Genomic DNA, 20105 nt, shown 5'->3' on the forward strand with positions numbered 1-20105 from the left:
GCAATGGGTAGGTTTTTTCTTCTTTTGCATCTTCTAGTCCTTTTTAGGCAGATTCTGGAACTCATGATTAAAATAAGCAAACAGAGAAGATTTGTATGGATGTTTGGTTAGGAAAATGGCAGGAAAGGAAGGAAGCATTACTGTTACCTGCCGGTTGTGAGCAGAGTTTGTCTTCCCAACTGAAGAGTGCCGAGACTGCTCCTGGCACAACGACAAGCTTGTTTCCTTCTTGGAGGAGAGAATGAAGGAGAGGAAGAGAGGGATGCTGCATTGATATGCATCGGGGAAGTTAAGAGGCTCCTGGGCAAGATAGGAGGAGCAGAGAAGTACACCAAACAGGACCCCCCTCCCTTTGCAGAGGCAAACGTGTGGCAGATTGTGACCAACAGAAGCAAGAAGAAGATGAAGCCCTCAGTGCCAGTGGAACTCTGGAATGATTGACAGCCACTTGAGCAAATGGGAACACAGAGCATCGTAGAAACACTTGAGTCCCTGTAGATGAAGAGGCAGGTCATGGTGGTAGGTATTTCCTGTAAAGGGGAACCAAGGCGGCTGTGTGCAGTCCCAATATGATGCTGCAAGAGGTGTGTTGTTTGCCAGGTGCCTATATACAGCATGAGATTGAGAGGTTATCAAAATTATTCAGACCCAACAATTATCCTTTCCTCTTAACCTACGTGGGTATGAATGACACGGCCCAAATAAACCTTAAAGGAATTTCCAGGGACTGTCCAAAGAATTTCTGGGCAGGAGGATGAAGAAACTGAGAGCACAGATTGTTTTTTCATCAGTCATTCCATGTGAAATGGTGTCATTGAGAATGACTTGGATTCTTCAACAATGGCCTATACCATCTTCACAAAGGACTCCTGGGGAGAGATGGGATAGATCTTAACAAAAACCAAGAAGAAAGTGTTTGGCATGCCTTGCGGGCTCATTAAGAGGATATTAAACTAGAACAAAATGGAGACAGTGGTAAGACCCAAAACCAAGTTTGCTGGCAAGGAGAGCCCCCCCCCTCAAAATACCCCAGGAATGGAGTGGGATCTCTGAGTATCTCAGGACGCTACAGCAGAAGTGCTAACTGTTGGCATTCAAAAACTCAGATATTTTTATACCAATGCACAGAGTGTGAAAAATAAACACAATGATCTATAGATCCTAACTTAGGAAGACTATAATAGGTATCAGTGAAATTTGGTGGGAGAATATTGACTGGAAGGCTTCAATTTGTTCAGAGGAATAGACCCAGTAGAAAGGGTAGAGGTGTTGCACTGTACATAAAGAAAAACATACTGTACTTACACAGTAAGTCAGTAAATTCAGGAAGCAAAGTGTGGAAATCCTTTTTTTTTAATCAATTTTTATTGAAAATATTTTTTACAGGGTAAAAACAATACAAATTTTTAAAAAGTAAGGTGATAAGTAAATAAAGAAATAAAGGAAAAGAGATAGAAAACAAAAAGAAAAGATCTAAAGAAGCAACTTCTGGTCGTCTTTACAGCAGTTATAAATGCATTTTTATTTTATCCTCTCTAAGGTTATATCATGGCTCCCTTCTTTCAACATTCTACCCTTTCTAATCATCAGACCCATAAATCACAAGTTCATTTTTTCCATTTTCAGCAGAAAGTCCATAAAGGGTTTCCAGTCACTAACAAATGTAGCTATTGTCTTCTCCCTGATCAAACAAGTCACTTTTGCTATCTCTGCAAATTCTGCCATCTTCACCAACTGTTCCTCCATTGTGGGTTTTCCATCTTTGTGCATATCATAATCTCATTGCAATTACCATGTACAACAACAATCTTCCATAAATCTTTTCTAGTTGTCTTGTCCGTTAGTTCAGCTAGGAAAGTTCTGGTTTCCAAAGTGTGGAAATCTTGTTGGAAATACGGTGGTACCTAGGGTCATGAACTTAATTCGTTTCGCGACTCTGGTCGCGACCCGAATTGGTTGCGACCCGAATCAAATTTAAATATGGTTAATCCGTTCTGACCCCTCCGAATTTGGTCACCAACCGATTTTGGTCGCATCCCGAATCAAATTTTCCCATAAGGTTCAATGTAATTACGGTTAATCCGTTCTGAACCATATGTGTTTTTTTTTAAACCACAAAAATATGAAACAAAATACAGTGCAGTGCAGTACAAAGAGAGAGAACACTAACCTTGCTTGAGGCGACTTCTGGCATGGAGGACAGGAAGGTGGGTGGGGAGGCGGTTATTGCTTGGAGGGAGAGTCCCCCTCCCTACAGGAAGCCACGACCACGTGTCATGGCAGGGAAAATGGCCGCCGATCTTGTTCGTCACCCGATGCGAAGTTCGCGAATGGAAGCAAAATTTTGCGAACCATGCTGTTCGTGAACCGAATTGGTCATGAACCGAAGCGTTCGTGACTCGAGGTACCACTATATTTGAGTAAGAATAAAAAAAGAAAGAAGCAACAGTGACACCACTGTGGGAATTTATTATAGACCACCTGGGCATGCAAAAGATATAAATGAGATCTTTCTGCATCAGATGACCAGTCTTTCAAAGAGGTGTGTGATTGTGATAATGGGAGATTTCAGTTACCCTAACATCTGCTGAGAGCCTAACTCAGCCAAGAGTCAAAGGTCCAACAAATATTTCTCCTCTCTCATTGACAAGTTCATTTGATGGAAGATGGAAGAAAGAACCAAGAGATCTACTTTCTGGGACCAGAAGTGAAGAATTGGGTGAAAAAGTGAAAGTGACTGTCACCTCAGGGGAAAGTGATCATATTATCCTTGAGTTTGTGATATTTAGAGGAAGAGGAATTGAGAATATTCATAGCTGTATAGTGGTCTTTAGGAGAGAGTGTTTTGATGAACCCTGAGGAAAGGAGGATCAGATCTAATGGCTTCAAATTCTAAAGCAAGGATGAGAAATCCTACTAATAAGATACTGAAGGTACAATACCTTCCCCCCCCCCACCCCCCGCCCCGGAAAAAAACCCTACAAGAGGGAAAAAATGGGAGAAATCTAAAGAGGCCAGTGGGGATACATGCAAAGCTCTCTAAAATGCTAAGGAGAAAAGACACACATGAAGAAAATGGAAAGATGGTTACATAAAAAAGAATGCAAGGTAGTCTCCAGAAACTACAGGAACTCTGTCAAAAAATCTGAACTTCAAATTGAGCTGAAGTTACGAGAGATACCAAAAATAACAAAAGAGTGTTCTTTGGTTATGTTAGAAATAAAAGGAAGCCAAAGAGAGTGTAAGATCCATTGCAAGGGAAAGTGGTGAAGTGTTAACAGGTGGTGATCAGAAGGCAGAACTTCTTAGTTCTTACTTTGCATCTGTCTTAGGAGAGAAATGGAGCCCTAGCTGGTCATGGTTATGCCACTATGGAGAGAAGCAAACTGCAATTGAGGATTGACAAGGAGAGGGTAAGAGAACTTAGCCACCTTAACTGAATACAAGTCTCCAGGACCAGATAAATTATACCCCAGGTACTAAAGGAAGTAGAGGATGTGATCACAGAACAACTCTTGGTACTCTTTGAGAACTCTTGAAGGACAGGTGAGGTCTCAGAAGACTGGTGGGAAGCAATTGTCATGAGCATCTTCAGAAGGAAGAGAACTCAAAAAGCTGCAGATTTCTCAGCTTAACACCTTATTTTCTTCAAACAGATTATCCAGCAGCATGTTTGTGAACACTTGGATAGGCGTGCTACAATTAACAGCAACCAGCATGAGTTTGTTGCGAATAAATCATGCCAGACTAAATTTATTTCCTTAGCTGATAGTGTTAATAGCTTAGTCGATCAGGGAAATGTCATAGACATGGTATAGCCATGCCAGAGCCAAGCTAAGGAAGAGAAGAACAGATACAGAAAGCCAGGAAGCTCAATCTAGTATGCTGGTAGGGGTCCACTTAGGTGTTCAACCCTTCAATTTTAGCCCAGCCAGATATCTGAGACAAATTGAAATATCTAAATATAGATGAGCTATGACGCTAGCACAATTTAATATTTTACCTACTGCTGTTCTGGAACAGAAGTATAATTCCTAATAATGAATGACTTTGCCTGTGTGGAATGGCTAATGTAAAGACCGATGCTCATTTTTCCCCTGTATTATTCCTTTTTCAGAGAGATCTCGGCATGCTGCTTTACAGCATTATTAGCAAATTGTCCCGGACACCCAGATTCGTTTTTATCTTTGGTATCTGCTGTCTGATAGAAATGATGTAGTCTCTCTGAATGTCTCTGATACCAAAAGAGACTAACTGCTTAATGGTCTGTGAGTGTATGGAATATGTACCCTGGTATTTCATACCTATTAGACATTGTATTAGATATAATATCTTACATATTATTTTTGTTGTTCCTTACTGTAAATACTGGTTTTAATACACCGATTTAACAGAGGTTTTTTGTTTTTACTTTTATAGGTTAATAGGTCTCATAGTTTTAGTTATTTAGATTAGTTTGATAGATTTTGTAGATTTAATATTCATAATATGAACTTATATTTTATTCTTATTTGTATGGGGGTTCTATTGAATTTTACCATATTTTATCTTGCTGTATGCTTGTCATTATCTGTCCTGACTGTGCAAGCTGTCAGCTAATGAACAAGGCTGAGTTCTCTTTTGCTAGAAAACTTCAGGCCGAGGCTGAATGGTCATCTGTCAGGGGTACTCTACTAGAACTGATCAGGGAGTTGCAAGTAGACGATTCTATGATATCTTCCAGCTCTGTGTTTCTGTGATTCTTTGCCTCTTGTGAAATTCATCTAATGACGTCGTCATTCATTATTAAGTTATTATTTATAATGAGCATCATTTTGTTTAGAGGAATTTAGAAAACTTGCTAAATATTGTGAGTCTTTCCTTATTCACGTCCACATTTTGTTCAGTTAGATGATAGAAACTACAGTAAAACTGTAAAAAGATGGTTATGAAAGAGTACCATTAATAGATCTTAATTTATGTATTGATATTTTGGTTTGTTCAAATACTTCTGGACAATATCACCAGCTCATTTGTCAGGGAAATATTTGAAAACAAGATTATCATTAACAGAAGTATTTTTGAAGCTGTGACAACTGAGATAGGAAAAGCAGGTACAAAATTATGATTTTATTTCCTTTAGAAGCATGAAGCAAAAAGGGATTTTGGAAACAAGCTGAAGTAATTGAAAAATGTAAAGCAACTTAATATATGATGAAACTAATGATGTACAGAAGAAGTGAAATGGGTGTAAAAACTGAAAGAATCTCTTCTCTGATTGGGTGTCAAATTCAGTAGTGATGTGAAGGGGAAGTCTAGTTTTCTGTCTGTGATGTTTAAGTAATGGACAGTGAAATGAGCACATAAATAAGAGTAGGAGATAGGATTTTGTAAATGATATGAGAGTAAGGTTTACTTAAATGTAAATGATATTGTCATCTGCAGATAAAGGGTGGCAATAACTATGTTGCCTGCTGAGTTCTATTATACCCTGTTGGTGTTTTCAGTTCTGTCTTTGCTGTGATAGAACCAGCCCTGTTTAAGTGAGCCCTTAAAATCTGGCTCTGTCCCAGTCCTGGGTTAGAAGGGGGAGGGGGTCTTTTGGATTATATAGTCTGTGGGGTTCTTCTTGTTTTACTGATGAATCCTGTAAGCCACCCAAAGATATACATATTGGGGCGGCCTATATATTTAATAAATAAATAAATAAATACAGGTAGTCCTCGATTAATGACAGTAATTGTGACCGGAATTTCCATCACTAGGCGATGTGGTTATAAAGCGCCATGTCACATGACCATATCGCTTACTGACAGCAATCCTGGCACTCCCTGTTGTTGTTAAGAGGGGATCGCGGGTCATTAATCAAGGACCTCCTCGCAACCTCCTGGTAGCTGTTGCAGGGTGCGGGAGGGTGAGCAGGCGTGCATGAGGGGCTGGCGCAGGGCAAGTGCAGTGGGGTGGAGGTGGCTGCTGCCAGGTGCGGGAAACTTAGCAGAGTGATTTGCAACCTTCCCTGCTGGCTTTCCTTGTGGAAAGAGTTTCATGTGCCTACACACAGAAATTTTAAGTATTAAAAGTTGCTTCAAGGGACGGGAGGAGTCAAAATAGAGAGGCTGCAGGGGGAAATATGTTCTTAAATTTCCTTACTCAATATTGTTCCATCCTGCCTTATCAGTTTCTGTATGTATTTGTGTCTTCTCAAATTTTATTGTATATTGCAGTGGGTCATCATAAAATAGAACACAGATCCAGAATAAAGGGTAAAATTGTTAACAGTTGAGATAAAATGGTGATGTAATTTCGTAGGAGCGAACATAACATGTACTACAAAATCAGAAACATATGGTTGTTCATTACACAATTATCATGAAATCTTGCAGTACTTTAATCTGTGTGAAATTTAAGAATGGGATATAGAAATATTTCTAGCATTTGTATAAAATCAACATAACATCTTCAAACTGGCTGCATTTGGTTAATATATGCTAATATATAGTATTCCTATATTAGTGTGTTTTAGTAAATTTTATTAGTGTATTTAATTTTATATTTATGTATGTTACTAAAATATTTTTATACCACTTCTCATTGCAAAATATCCTAATGCGGTTTACGAAGCCTGTAATTAAAAACATTCTTTTATGAGTTAAATCTTAAAGAGAGTTAATGGCTGGGAAAGGCCAACTTGAAAAGATAAATTTTCAAGGATGCCAAAAAGAGATCAGCACCAGGCTTGATAGAGCATAAGAGGAGGTCACTGCACAAGATTCATGCTTCCAGAGAGAACATCTCCTATATGACACCGCCAAGTGACGATCATCAGCCACAGGACAGAGCAGGACTTCTTCCAGGATCTGTGGCCAGGAGCTGATACAGTTAAGACTTTCTGTAAGGTAGCTTGATCTCAAAGAGCTTTGTATACCAATACCAACACCTTGGATCTGCCTTGGGAACTGACTGGCACCCAATGCAGATCTTCTTGCACAAGTATAAAGCGTATGTGGTATGTACCCAACACAGTAACCTATGCACTAATTTGTTTGTTTGTTTGTTTGTTTATATGAATGAATGAATGAATGAGCATTGTAAATAAACGTTAGCTCCTGTGGAAGGGTCTCAGGGGCAGCCCCACATAGATCTATTATACTAATCCAGCCTGGAGGTTGCTAGTATATAAATCACAAGGTGAATTACTGCCCCTGCCCAGGAACGGATATAGCTGGCATGCCAGACCAAACCGGTGGTAAGCTCTCCTAGCCTTGGACTTCTCCTGGGCCTCTCGTAAGAAAAAGATGGGTGCCAGCAATTGCAGACTTGTTCCTTCAGAGAAGAATTGAGCCGCTCTTCGATTGGAACCATTTATCTGCAGTTCTCCTGTCCTGGGATTTCAGCTTCTTGGCCCTGATCTGATCTGCCCCTGTGCTCAAGCACGCCACCTGTCCTGATTAACCGAGAAACAGCAGGACTGATGGCGTTCTGCTCCAGATCCTCCAGTGACCATCTCCTGAGGCTTCATATGGAATAGAATAACATACAAATAGCATATTTTGGGGATAACATTAAGGAGATGTCCCTATAAGCTGCCTCTGAGAGAGAAAGCAAGGTATAAATATAAATAAGGCAATTATAAATAAAAATTATAGGTATAGGTTAACCTTGTAATGGGAATTACCTTCTAACCCCATTTAGAATTGTACTCCCCTGCATCAAGAGACAGAGGATCAGATGGAACAAAACATATCCTGAAATGGTAGATTAAGTATCAGGAACGTTCCTCCAGGATTTCTGTGTTGTTAGATAAACTATTTCATTGTATCCCAGGCAAAATGCTAATCCAGGCTCACAGAAGAAAAAGTTTTGGACAATTCCATGTTCAAAGTTCAGAATTTTAGAGGAAGAGTAGAATCCTTACTGGGTTGTTTAAAATACATGTTCAATCACTGGTATGTGATGGGGTGGCTAAAAACTTGTGGGAATAAATAAATAGCATGTTGTTTAATAGCTTGTAATTGAAAATATTTTGAAGTCATTTGCAGTTAAAAAGTACAATACAATACGTGACTTCACATGAAGGGCTCAAGCTTTTGGTAGCTGCTAGATTTCTATGGTATCTGTGGGAGAGGAAAAGCCAAATCTACACAGTCAGGATTGTTGCTGCTGCTGCTGGTTGTACAGTCAGCCAGATGTTTAGACTGGATTTGGTAGTTTTATCCACCTATGGAGTCCTTCCCAAGGACCTGGGATAGGCAAATGTTGATTAATGGTCTGATGGTGTTAAAGGTATTGTCGCAGGATGTGAGCTGTTCCAAGTAAAGCTGCCTTTTGCAATTGAGTGATGGTGATTTGGTCCTTGCTGATGGTCTTCAAGTGGTGCTCCAGGTGTTTTGGGATTGCACCCAAGGCGCCTATTACTCTTGGTGCTATCTTTGCTTTCTTTTGCCACAGTCATTCTATTTCTATTTGCAGATCTTTACATTTTGTTATTTCCTTCAGTTCTTTCTCTTCTATTCTGCTGTCTCCGGGTATTGCAATGCCACTATCCAGACTTCTTTGTCTTTCTGATCAACAGTTATCTGGGGTTCTATGTGGCAAGTGCGTGTCTGTTTGAATTCTAAAGTCCCAGAGCCCTTTAGCTTCTTCATTTTCTATACCTTTGTCTGTTCTGTGGTTCCAACAGTTCTTGCTTGCAGGCAGATGGTATTTCTTGCCCATATTCCAATGCAACATTGTTGCCACTTTGTCATGCCATTGTTTGTAGTCAGTTTGTGTGATCTTCTTGCTCTTTGCAGAGGCAGCATTTGCTGTCTGTTGCTCTTCTCAATTCTGGCTTTGTATGCGTTTGTTCTTAAGGCTTGGTCTAGTGCAGCCATAATTAGCCCCTCTGTCTCTTTCTTCAACTTTCCTGCTCTTAGACTTTGCCAGGTCTTATTGTTATCTGCTTTGTCTGCTAGTTTTTTTGTGTATTGACCATGTAATACTTTGCCTTGCCATGTCTCTTTTCTATTCTTCATTTGGTCTTTCTTGTAGGCCAGTTTGGTCTCTTCAGTATTCAGTAAGCCTTCATGGTGTACTAGCTTCAGTGCATCTTCTTCACTGTCCTTCAGATATTCTTCCAATGCCCTTTTTTCTTCTTCAGCTGTCTGGTGTATTTGTGATGTTCCACGCCCACCTACGCTCCTTGATTAATAGAGTCTGTCAACATTGCTGCGTGGATAAAGGGCAGGGTTCATCGTCATTATTTTTTTGGTCTTCCTGTTCAAGGCTTCTAGTTCTGCTTGAGTCCAGACCACTATTCCAGCTATGTATTTAATGACTGGAATTGCCCAGGTGTTAATCCCCTTGATGGTATTTCCTCCACTGAGTTTGGACTTTTAAGTTCTTCTTCATTCTCATGATGTATTCTAACCTCCTTTTTGGTTTCAATGTGCTTGATGTTGTCAGCCTGAAGGATGCCCAGGTATTTGTAGCGATCTTCATCCAGACTCCTGATGTTATTTCCATAGGGCATCTTGATTCCTTCAGTTTTCACTATTTTTCCCCTGCTGATGGTCAGGGTGGCACATTTGTCCAGTCCAAACTCCATTGCAATATCTTGGCTGTATATTTGGACAGTGTTGAGCAGGGATTCCATTTCAGATGGTGTTTTTCCATACAGCTTCAGATCATCCATGCCAAGGAACAATTTGAAAGTTGTTGGCAAAGCAGGTAATTTGCCTGTAGTTTCCTGATGCTGCCTCTTTTGCTGGATCTTTCATTATCAGGTAGGTTTTGCCAGATATTAACCAATCTTTGATTTCACCTCCTTGTAATATGTTGTTAAACTGCTTGGCAGCGAGTGGATGCAGAGCAGTGAGATGTTCCAACCAAAAACCATGGAGTTCATCTTCACCTGGTGCTGACCAGTTCTTGATCTCCCTTGCCCTTTTCTCCACCATTTCTGCTGTTATTACAAGTTCTTTCATTTCAGTTTCTTTTTTATTCTTTTCCACCTCCTTTATTCAAGCTGCATTCTTGTTGTGTTTCTTTGGGTTGTCCCATAGCTGCATGCAGAACTGTACTGTTTCTTCTTTGTCAGGTGTTGACTGGTTCATTGCAGTCTCTCCATTGATGAATTGGTAGAAACATTTCTGATTCCACTGAAATTGAAGATTCTGCCTATAGTGTGCAATTCGAGCTTCGTATTGCTGATCTTTTTGGCTATGGCTGTTATTTGCGGCTTTATTATTTCTAGTGCTTCTTTGATCTTCCTTGTTTCTAGGTGATATTTCTTGATCAAGTATTCTTTGATCATCTTTTTCTTCAGCTTCTTTTCTTTCATCTGTTGTTCTTGCTTGCATCTGATCTTAGTATGCTGATATTATTTTCCAACCTGATCTTCCATTTTGATGGTGCACTGTTGGGCTTTTTGCTTGTTTGTTGATTTTGCATCCAAGGTATTCAGTTACAACTGCAGCCGTGTTGTACATTAGTTGGTTTATTTCCTGCAGTGAGCTGGTGTTTATACTTGATATTGCAGTATTGGCATCGTTTAATGTTGTGCTAACTGTTTCTTTGTAAGAAGCTTCAATGCAGGCAGCCTTATTCTCTTGTTTTTGTACTGTTCTAGATGCTCAGTTAGTATTTGTTTCAATTCCTCTTGTTTTTTTTAGTTAGAGGGCTTTGGTCTTTCTGAGGAGAAGGCAAAGGAGAGAGTGCCTGGTTTTGGAATGAAAACAATTCAATAGCTATGCTGGCTTCCTCTACTGCCGACTCCCCCTGGGGAGTCTCAGTACTTTTGGCAAGGCTCCGATTTCTTTGCTCTGGGTAGACCTTTTCAGTTCTTCCAGTTTTATTTCTGTGAATATTTTATTTCATATTATAAATCAACGTTGATCTGCTAGCCTCTGTTCTGTTATTTCTGATTCTGGATGTTGTTCTTTCCAGAACTGGTGCATTCTTATCAAATATCCTCTTCTCATTGGATTTTATTTGTAACAGGAGATCATTATTTCATGTTTTCAGTCTTTGTATATTTGCAACGGATAAACAACTTTTCTTCCAGTAGTCCTGCAGCTGCTGGCCCTGGTTGCTCAGCCAACAGTCCTGAGTCCTGTAGCCCCTTGTCACCAAATGTCCAGGAACTAGAACACCTAGTGTGGTCCTTGTTGACTCGGGAGATGACCAATCCAGTATGGGTTTCTGTAAATTACGTCTCACCATATTGTTTATGGGAGAGACACTCTTTGTCTAGCACCTCTGATGAGGCCTGTCCAGTATAGTTGAATCTCTGGCATAGCTCTCATCCTCCTCGGAGCATGCAAGCCCCACAACCATGCCAAGGTAGTCCCTCACTGGAGGATGTTGTTGTTGTTATTAGTTTTTTATCCCACCTTTTTTATATTCTGTGTGACTCAAGGCAGTGAACATACCTAATACTTCTGCCTCCTATTCTGTTTCCTTTCCTGTTTCCCAGGATTGAGCCTAGCTGCAAGTATTCATTCTTTCCTACATAAAGGTGAGAGATAAATCTAATAAATAATAATTTCCCAGCCGCTGCATTTATATCTAACATGGATTTTTGCCCCTACACAATTACTTTGCCATAGTTACAAATTCAAAGTGAGCAGACCACAGTTGTAAGTGGCATGAAATCAAAGAAAGAAAATAAGAATGACGGTTGTTGGTAGGCAAAATCAGTTTGTTTCCAAGATACGAGCTTGATTAATAGTCATTGCATTTTCATAGGTTTTAATTTTTCAATCAAATTTAGATTGTTTAGGGTTGCTCCTTGTGCTGCCGTGTTAATTCCTATAATGGTTGGGGTGGCAAGTGTTACAGTAAAGTCTGCCTTTTAATGCCATGTAAATAGAACCATCAGTTTCCTCCTTTAATTTTGCTTCTGACATTCTAATTTGTTAGCATTTTTCATTCATGCAGTGCCTGAAGCTACTTTGTTTTAACATGGTATATTGCAGAAATAAATTTGCATTAACCGTCATTTTATCATCTTGACTGCCTCATATTCTGCACCTTTCCTCTGTTTCTATGGAGAATAAATAAATTACATGTTGTTAAACTTATAAAATCACGTAATGATATCATTAACATATTAGTATAGTAGTTAGCAAAAAAAAAATTGCACAATGTGTTTTTCCTTTAACTACTAGGATAACATTGAGATTTCACTTGGCAGAAATTATGAAGACATATTTGCTTAAGTTTAAACTTGAATATATCATTGCATTTTTCTCTGAATAACTTTTCATGCAAATAAGTATCGGTTGCATCTTTATGAAGGGCCATGTAAATTATTCCCCACAAATTAATATAGAATAATGTAGGCAGCAAAATTAATCCAATAGGCTGGCATGTCTGATAGTTGTTTTCTTGCATGTTTGCAGATTTACTCTGTGGTGAATTCTTTCTCACTTACATTGTGAACATTTGGACAAAAATGTCACTGTGTACTTTTTCCTCCTCTTATCAACAGGGTCTAGAAAATTTAAAGTGCTTGATGAATAATTGATAACTCAATAGTAGCAGCCATTGGCCACTTTTGTAAAGGCTCAGAAATGAAATAGAGTTGTGCTTGGTTAGATGGGAAACAAACAGGACTGTAGAAAAATCCCTGAAGAAGCCAGTGTCAGAATAAATGTATGAAATACATGTGGGAAATGACTCGAATTAGTAATGATATCTAAATATCGTGGCAAACAAAATTAGCAGCAAGTCTAATTTTGATTTCTGGGCGTCCTGCTTAGCTCTTCTTCCAGGAGTTACAGATAAAGAGATCATAGAATTGCTCAATTGTATCTTGTTTAGTACCCTAATATTGTGATACGTAGTTTGTTGGGTCTCAGCTTTTGATTTCTGAATATAATTGCGCAGGGTGGTAAGTAGATTGAAAGAATGATTAAAAAGAAGACGTAGATGCATGTCATGCCGCAGACTGAATTCTTTTTGGCTAAAATGACCTGCCATGTGATTTCCTTCATGATTTTGAAAAAAGAGGAAGTATGCCTTATTGCCAACCCTTCATTTAGAGTGTTAGAGAATGATGACCAGATGTTTCAGTCTCAGTAAGCAGCAGTGTGACTTTGCCCAAATCTCTGTGGCTTTGATCATGCACACCTTGAAGGAAAAGGCAATTGAAAGAGGCTTTCATAGTTCATCATAGTCAATAAATTTTCACTTAAACTTTGCCACCTGGTTTAAAACATGTTGTATATATAAGTTGAAATAGCATATGCTTGCAGTTCAGAACTTTATCTAACAGATAAGGAAAAGCCCCACTGATGCAATTTTGTTATCGTTCAGATGTCATACTATAAAATTTAACAGAAAAAATAACTTGTAGTTGAGATGGAAAAGATCTTCAGAATAAACATAAGCCATGCTGGATTTATCTACAGTAGTTAGTATGTAAGATTCTCTGAAGTTCAGCAGTGCAATATATTCATATGGTGCTGTTTTTTCTGTTATATCTAATATTTTGTAGGGGTCCTGTATCAGAGCTGCAAACATCTGGATGAATACAATCTCTTTGTTGCCATCAAGTGGTTGTCTGGATTTATGCAGCCCAGATATGGTAGATCAAATCCTGGTAGTTAAGCACTAATACATCATCATCTTAATATATATAATTTGCTCAGGAATGTATGGGTTCTTAATTATATTGGTTTACAGAAACAAGGATTCATAGGGTTATAGTGCTGGGAGGAGCCTTTTAGGCCCACTGCTTGTTGAGTGCAGAAATCTGAATTAAAGTAGGTCAGATAGATAGTTTTCCAGTTTCTGCCTGGACCTCTCGAGTGAAGGGGAAACCATCACCTCCCTAGCTAATTAGTTCCACTATCAAACTGCTCTTAACCATTAGAAAATGTTTATATCATTTGGCTAAAATCTGCTGTTCTGTAACGTAAGTCCTCTATTCTGTGTCCAGTAGTTGGGTCAGCAAACCAGTCATTTGCCAGTTTTTAAACTATGTGTCACATTTTTCAAATATTCAGTGTGGATCAACTGCTGTTCCAAGATAATTTTCACAAAATACAGTTGCTAAACTAGGAACCCTGCATCTTGTACCTGTGTTTTAAAATAATCTCTCTTAAATTTAATTTTGCTATTTTAGCTCATTCCTCTAACCTATCAAGATGATTGAGAATTTTGTTTCTGCCTTTTAGGGAATTAGCTATTCTGTCCAGTCCTGTATTATCTGTAAATTTGATAAATATTCCCATAATCTTTGCCCAAGAATCACAAATAAAAATGTTGTAGAATTCTAGGTTTGGTTTGATTTTACCCCACTTTTCTGATATGGTGAATACTCCAGACAGCTAACAAAATGTTAAAATCCAAAACAGAATATAAGAAGTTAAAAATACAAATTAAAATGAATGATAAAATAATTCTTTACGTCTTCAAACAGTTGAAAAGATTGGTCTTTATAAATTTCCTAACCACTGAGAAAATAAGGGCCAAATGCAACTCTAAGTCAGTTTATTCCATAGCCCTGTGATTACCAATTTAGCACTTCTTTTGATTAGGAACTTTTAATGATCATTTTTTAATTACAGTTTTAAAATTAGCTGTGGATCTGTGAGTTATCATACTATCCAACCCAAGTTATATTTTGTTCATAGTATTCCTACTGTCTACTAGATTTTTAAAATAGGTAGTCCTCCACTTACAACCACAATTAGGACCAGAACTTCCATCACTAAGTGATGCGGTCATTAAGTGAGTTGTGCCCGATTTTACCTTTTTTGCCATGGTTGTTAAGTGAATCACAGTTGTTAAGCAAATCATGTTAAGTGAATCCAGCTTCCCCCATTGACTTTGCTTGTTGGAAGCCCCATGGGAAGGTCACAAATGTTGATCATGTGACCCCCGGATGCTGCAACCATTGTAAATGTGAGGACTGGTTGTAAGTCACTTTTTCAGCACTGTCGTTACTTTGAAAGGTTGTTAAATGGTCATAAGTCGAGGACTACCTGAAATATTAGATTAGTTGGGTAAAACTTGTTTTTGACAAATCCATAATGACTTCTGTTGATCACTGCACTAATTTCCAAATGTGTACAGATGAATGCTGACTCCTTTTAAGTCATACTTGCTTTATTTCCCATAACATAGTATTTAAACAATGGAGCCGATGTTTCTTATAGGCTTTTTTTTTTCCTTTAGTGGTTTATTGGGTCCAGTATAGCTATTCTTTCTTATACAGTGCACAAAAGTGGTTAGCTCTGCATTTTTTTCAGGACCTGTCTTGAGATTCTCTTTTAAGGCCTTGTAATCAGGCTCAATGTGTTTTGCCAAATGCTTTCTTCCCAGTCTTTGGTAGATGGAACCGTCTCATAGTAGTCCGCCCAGAAACTACAGACCGTTTCCCCCAAAATCAGGTCTCTCACAGTGACACCATTCGTATTGGCCAGTCATAGTATTTCCTTTTCCTTTTCCAGTCCTCTTCCCTTAAAGAACCCCCACCTTTTCCTTCCTTGAGCTTTGAAGTCTGAAGTGACACAGTTGTAACTGCTCCTTTGTCTCCAGTTAGGTATAGCTGTTGTGGGGCTTGTTGACTCTGATTCGTGTTGATGAGAGGCAGAAGGTCCGGCTGGTAGACACTCGTTTGTGTTCCTCTCATAACCTCAGCTGCTTCAAGCCTTCTCTTTGTCTTCTCTCAGGAGTGGTTTTAGGCCTTCTGCTCATTCTTCTGTTCAGCGGAGTGTTTTGCTGCTGTTTTTTGCCTATGGCTGAAAGCAGTTGTTTTGTTGTTGTTGGTTAATTCCAGCAGTGCAAAGTGTCTTCTGAATCTCTGGGCTCTTTCATTTGCTTCGTGCCTTTGAGAGGACCTGTTCCTGGGGTCACTCATGCTCCGCTCTGCCCACCTCCTCCCATATAAACAGATGTATGCCACTCTCTGCTGCGATATTTTTATCTTTTCTACAAGAAGTCTGTGAGCTTGCGTTTTCCTCATATGTCTTCTATGCTGCTGACAGGCAGGAAAACAATGTACCACAAGCACTGCAGTTCACAAATACAGAGTCACGTCCATCCATCTTCTCTCCCACCAGCTGACAGTTTTGTTTCTTATCACTCTGGGCTTCAGTTTACAGGTTAGCTAATTATGCACGGTCTGCTTAGATAGAAATTTCATAAAGTTGCTCTCTGTTGACCCCTCTTGCTGAATTCTGCAACTGAACTTCTGTTTGCTCACTCAGTGAATGCTGCAATAGACTGTATTTTCCTAATGAGGGTTTCTTTCAGGATTCCAAGCAGTCAGAAGGCTGGAATAACATCCGCTGGAGTACTCTATTTTGTTACTATCAGCCCATCTTCTGGTTTTCTCTTTTTAACCAATACTCAATGTTAGATACCTCTGTCCAAGATTTTAGAGGCTTGGACATGGCAACAGTTCAATAGGTGGCCTTTACCACCAAAGTTTATTATTTGAAGGGGTAATAGTTTTTATTTGTGTGTCTTTAGTTGTAGATGCCAAATGCCGTTCTTGAGTCTATCCCATGTTTTTCAGTAGGTTTATTTATTTGTGACACAAACCATTTTAATGCTCCCTAGTGTTTTTTGTAACTGTTGAGGAACACGTTTATTAAGTATTAATAACAAGAACAAGTTATCTGTATTAAGTGTACTCTGCCTTAAAAAGTTATATATCCGTTTATTGGCCCAATTCAGCAAAACTTTACAGTAAGTCTGCAAAACACCTTTAAGTAATACTCCAAATAAGATCCAAGACCTGGGCTATAATCAAAGGTTTCAGTATTCTTTAGAATTCTGATGGTAAAAAAAGTTCTCTTGAGAGCATAAAAATATAGGGAGAAGGTTGTAATCTGAACTGAGTGAGTGAGATTGGAAACTGTTGCATAAATTTCCCTTTAAACCCACTTCAAGTTACTAACAACTAATAAACAAAAAAAAATCCATGGATATTACAATACACATTTAAAATTATATTTTATCAATCAAAATCTTTCTAGTTTGGGTTGGAACAGCTGTAATAAATTGTTAGATATAACCACCTTTGGTGACAATGCCCAGTTAAATACTCAATTTAAGTCAAAAGTCCTTAAAGGGATTAGAAAAACTATACAACGCACCTTGGTAATGAATTCTATGTAGCTTTGGCCAACTTTCCTAAGTTTTGTATTCTATTAAAGCACAAGGCGCTAATTCATTTTTGTTGTTAGCTATCAGATTTATTACTGCAAAGCAAAGTATATGTTTCACTGAATCAGTCAGATTTTAAAGTGTGAGAAATAGCAGTGACTCAGAAATTAGACTTGAAGCCTCCTTCAAGTGCCTCCTTTATTCACATTTTACCATTTTTGGTTATATCAACAAAATAGTTAATTGATTACCTTCAACTATACTGACATTTTTCTAGACAGTAATAACTCTAGGTTGCTCTTTTAAGATTATAGAGATGCTTTTTGTGCCTTTGATACATACCCTCTGATTGTATGTATTTTTAAATGCTTGTTTTTGCATCCTTTAAATTTTCTTTCACCATTCTGCATTTTTTTTTATGTTTTGCGAACATATGGTTAGTACTAATAAAAATGTAAAAAGAAGAAAAAACTATACAGTCGTTTTCCTAAAATATATTCATTGTCGATTGTTTTGAAAACCTAAAGATGCGGATAATTTCAAAGCCATCTGGACGTAACTGAAGCTAAAGATCTTATCTATTGAGTTAGGATGTGAAAATGTTAATTCTTAATTCTTTGATGTAGTTTTGCCTTTAAAGCAGTTATATGCTATACAGTGTGACAGAAATCTAGATATAATTATTTTAATTTTTTCCCCGTTTATTTAAATTGCAGTGGATGATCCAGCTCCCTTACAAAGCCGCAACCTTTTTTGGCTGCATTGGAACCGATAAATTTGGTGAGATCCTGAAAAGGAAAACAGAAGAAGCCCACGTGGATGCTCACTATTATGAGCAAAGTGAAGAACCAACTGGAACTTGCGCTGCCTGCATAACCAGTGACAACAGGTTTGAAAACCTAAATATTTTCCACTGGATATTTTCCACTGAGAAGTTTCCTCCTTAGAATAAAGAAGCAGAAGAAATAGGAAGCCTATATGTTGGCTTGCATTATAGCAGAGGTTACAACTAAACCTTACAGGCCACGTTGGGAAGGCATTGATTACAGCCCCATTTCCATTTGGGGAAATGAGATTTCCATATCTCATTGGGTATTTGTAACCAACCAGATAGGACCCATCCCACTGTCTTTCTGATAACTAAATTCTGTGGAGACAATTGCTGGGAGGTTCTTTTCAGAACTGATATAAAAGGCCAGTGAATCAAGTTCCTAATTTGACTCTCACTCTTTGGCTGGGTCCACACATAGCATAAACCCATAGTGTGCTTTGCTTGATTTTGGTTCAGTAAGAGTCCAGCCATAGTTTATGACTTAGCGTGGTTTGCTCAACAAATCATGGCTTAATGTAATATGCAAACCTGTTCTTTGTGTCATAAGTAGTATTACTTACAGTAGAATGATCTAGATCAGAAGATTGGTCTATATTACAGAGTTGTTGAACAGCTGGGGACAAGTAAAAATATGGAAAGCAGCATCAGTCCTCTAAAAGTGGTAAATAAATACTATTATTGTTAAGCTCTGAAGGACAGGAGACAGGATGTATCTAGTCTGTGGATTGTGCAATGAGGGCAAGGGCACAATTGAGCTTATTTGTTTATTTAAATGGATTTATATGGCTTCCCAGCTCACAAATGCAACTCTGGTTGGCTGACAAGAATGTTTTAAAATACAATATTCTACTCATCCTGGGGTATTTGATTACACCAAATATTTTTGTCCAAGGGATGAAGAGCAGGAGATGATCATCTTTATGCTCATGGTTGGTGATCCTGAAAGTTATGAATAGGGACTCTGACTCCATAGATAAGGCAGAGTTTTAGGTTATCTTGACAACAGTAGAAATTTGTTAGAATAAAAGGAAGGCATAAATCTAGTTTTGTCAAAGGTACTTTTTAAAAATCATCTTATTAATTCCATTTAAGAAATGTCCCAGAGATTATGATCATTTATGTGTAGTAGATAGTTTCTTTTGACATTCAAGTTTATTGAAGGATTTAATTTAGAAATTGAAATCACACAATGTTTCTCCTTAACTTCCTTGCTTTCGACAGTATGAATTATGCCTTTGCTTTCTAGGCTGCATTTTAAAAGAATAAATCTACTTCCGTTTGTTTTCTTACTTCCCTGCACTTTCCATGATTAAATTAACTCTATAGATAGAGCTGGCTGTTCAGTTGTGAAAAAGAACTGTGATTATAAAATAAGAATAGCAACACATACCTCATTATCTCCGCTATTTTTATACATTAATTTTTAATGAGCTCAAAGCAATTTTGAAAAAGTGGGCTTTCCTTCTTGGTTTGGGGAAGAATTTATATCTTGATTTTGGTGGAACAGCAGTGGGTAGATTTCAGGTCTGAAGTGTTGCAAAGTAAGAACATTGATAAAGATAAAAATGTCTGTATAGATTTAGATAATTCTGATCATAGAAGTTGAAAAACTTGGTTGTATTTAATGTGTTCCATTTTGAGAGCAAGCACCAGGATCTCTGATAATTTGTCTTTCTGATATACTCCTGGAAATTAAGAGGGTTGTACCTACCAGGCCTTTCTAATTTGAATTATGTTTATTTTAAATGTTCGGTGTGGACTTCAAGCCATCTCTGGCTCACAAGTCTGGGAAGGAGTTTTACCACCACAGGATTGGTTCAAGACTCCTGGAGTTTTTGCCTTTTCCTAGCAACTCCTTTCCTTTGCCCCACAAAGTGGGAATGAGTAATTAACAATCTAAATTGTGTTGGTATAAATGGACATATTTGACGGTGTCCTAGTGAATAGAGCTGGAAGAAGTTTCCAACCAGGATATGGAAGAACAGACCCAGTTTGAATATCTCTTTTTAAAGTATAAGATACAGGACATGGGAAAAAAGGCAGCTCCCTTGAGTAGAACTTCCTTCCTTGTGACTAAACAGACATGGCCAAGTTGTTTTCTTGGCAGCAATATGGAAGTGGTTTTTTATTGCCTTTTCCTTGATTAATTTTCCTAATCTAACCTATAATCCTGGCATTTCTTTGTCATCCT

At 38.2% G+C, this 20105-nt stretch overlaps 1 protein-coding gene across 3 annotated transcripts in view; it reads left to right on the forward strand.

Annotated features, from left to right (window-relative positions):
- ADK (adenosine kinase) overlaps positions 1–20105 on the forward strand; it is a 233151-nt gene that overhangs the window by 93630 nt on the left and 119416 nt on the right. For all 3 annotated transcript variants that reach the window (XM_088128731.1, XM_088128748.1, XM_088128741.1), the window contains one exon: positions 17799–17971. In XM_088128731.1, coding sequence (XP_087984857.1) covers positions 17799–17971 — 173 coding nt within the window. The remainder of the gene's footprint in view (positions 1–17798; positions 17972–20105) is intronic.

The sequence above is a fragment of the Python bivittatus genome, unplaced genomic scaffold (assembly GCF_059951505.1).
Source record: "Python bivittatus isolate LINGU-HERP-01145 unplaced genomic scaffold, Pbiv_v1 ctg000050_np1212, whole genome shotgun sequence".
Taxonomy (NCBI): Eukaryota; Metazoa; Chordata; class Lepidosauria; order Squamata; family Pythonidae; genus Python; species Python bivittatus.